Here is a 1,528-nt window from a genome sequence, read left to right on the forward strand (position 1 = left end):
GAGGGAAGTCTGGGCATCTTTGCTTAAACTGCTGCCCCCGCGACCCAGTTCTGGATAAGCGGAGGAAAATGGATGGATGGATGATGATATAGTATACCGTCTGGCTTATTACATGGAAATGTAATTTTTTATATGTGATAACAAATGATAAAAACCTTTTAATGGCGTGATAATATTCAAACTGACTGTGAACTGCATTGATGTGTTAAGATAATTTTAATTTGAAGCACCCTCAAGGCATTAATGACTGGCTTGACATTCTTTGTTCAGTAGGTAGTAGATGTTATAACAGAAATTCCATGTCTATTTGCTGTGTAACAAAACAGACCACAGGCTATAAAATAATGCAGGAAGTAAAGCTGGATAAAATCATTTGATTTTTATGTCCCTCTCTAACTTGGTTGACAGGAATGGCACTATCTAACAATAGCGTGATCAGTTTGGCCCTTCTCGTGACAATTATAATTTTGAAATCAGGGAACTGCATTGAATTTTCAACTCCACTTTTACTGGTAGGTCCACTTTATTTATGATACTGAACATAAAATATGTGACATGCTTGATCACAGGTTTTGATAAATATAACAAACCAGTTATTGGAATCTGATGTGTTTTTGTCTTAGGAGAGTGATGAAGAACACTTTCTTCCTCACACCAGGCAGAAAAGAGATGGTTAGTCCAATGGATTCATAGTAGATTACATAATATGAATATATGAAAATAAATAGTTTAACACTGTGGGAAATACACGAGAAGATTGGTACCGCTGTCCTTTCTGCTCAGCATTGCTGTTCTAGTCTGTTTTATTTAGTTTGTTTTAGAGGTGTTGGTACAGTAGGTTGGGTTTTTTCACCTTTGAACAGACAGTTGTTTCCATTCTTCATTATAATGTAACTGTCTCATCTCAGCTTCATATTTATCACGCCGACATGAGAATGATATCAATCTTATCTGACTTTTGGGAATTTTTTTTTTTTTCTAATATTTCTAATTTCTATCTGTGTAGGCCACTGGACCTACCTTGTTGATGCCATGGTGAATGCCTCTGATATAGAAACATTTGAGCAGATTCTGTATTCCTTGAATACTACTAGTGTTCCCATACATCTTGATAACAACACAAATATCTCTGACATTAACATCACAACAGGTGAGTAGCAATCTTGACCGCTGAACACCCTGATAACAAATATATTACCAGGGTTAAACATCTTCTTCTTCTTCTTTCGGCTGTTCCTGTTAGGGGTCACCACAGCCAATCATCTGTTTCCACCTAACTCCATCCTCGGCATCCTCTACTCTCACCCCAATTAACTTCATGTCCTCTTTTAGCACATCCATATATCTCCTCTTTGGCCTTCCTCTTGACCTCTTGCCTAGCAGCTCCATCTCCAACATCCTTCTACTAATATAACCACTATCCCTCCTCTGCACATGTCCAAACCATCTCAATCTGGCCTCTCTGACCTTGTCCCCAAAACAGCCAACCTGAGCTGTCCCTCTGATGTGCTCATTCCTAATCCTGTCC

At 38.4% G+C, this 1,528-nt stretch overlaps 1 protein-coding gene across 1 annotated transcript in view; it reads left to right on the forward strand.

Moving 5' to 3' along the window:
* The window catches only part of LOC109952788 (adhesion G protein-coupled receptor F5-like), a 21,692-nt gene that overhangs the window by 3,714 nt on the left and 16,450 nt on the right, over positions 1-1,528 (forward strand). The window contains exon 2 of the mRNA XM_020588037.1: positions 1,007-1,150. Coding sequence (XP_020443693.1) covers positions 1,007-1,150 — 144 coding nt within the window. The remainder of the gene's footprint in view (positions 1-1,006; positions 1,151-1,528) is intronic.

The sequence above is a fragment of the Monopterus albus genome, unplaced genomic scaffold, assembly GCF_001952655.1.
Source record: "Monopterus albus unplaced genomic scaffold, M_albus_1.0 scaffold497.1, whole genome shotgun sequence".
NCBI classification, from domain to species: Eukaryota; Metazoa; Chordata; class Actinopteri; order Synbranchiformes; family Synbranchidae; genus Monopterus; species Monopterus albus.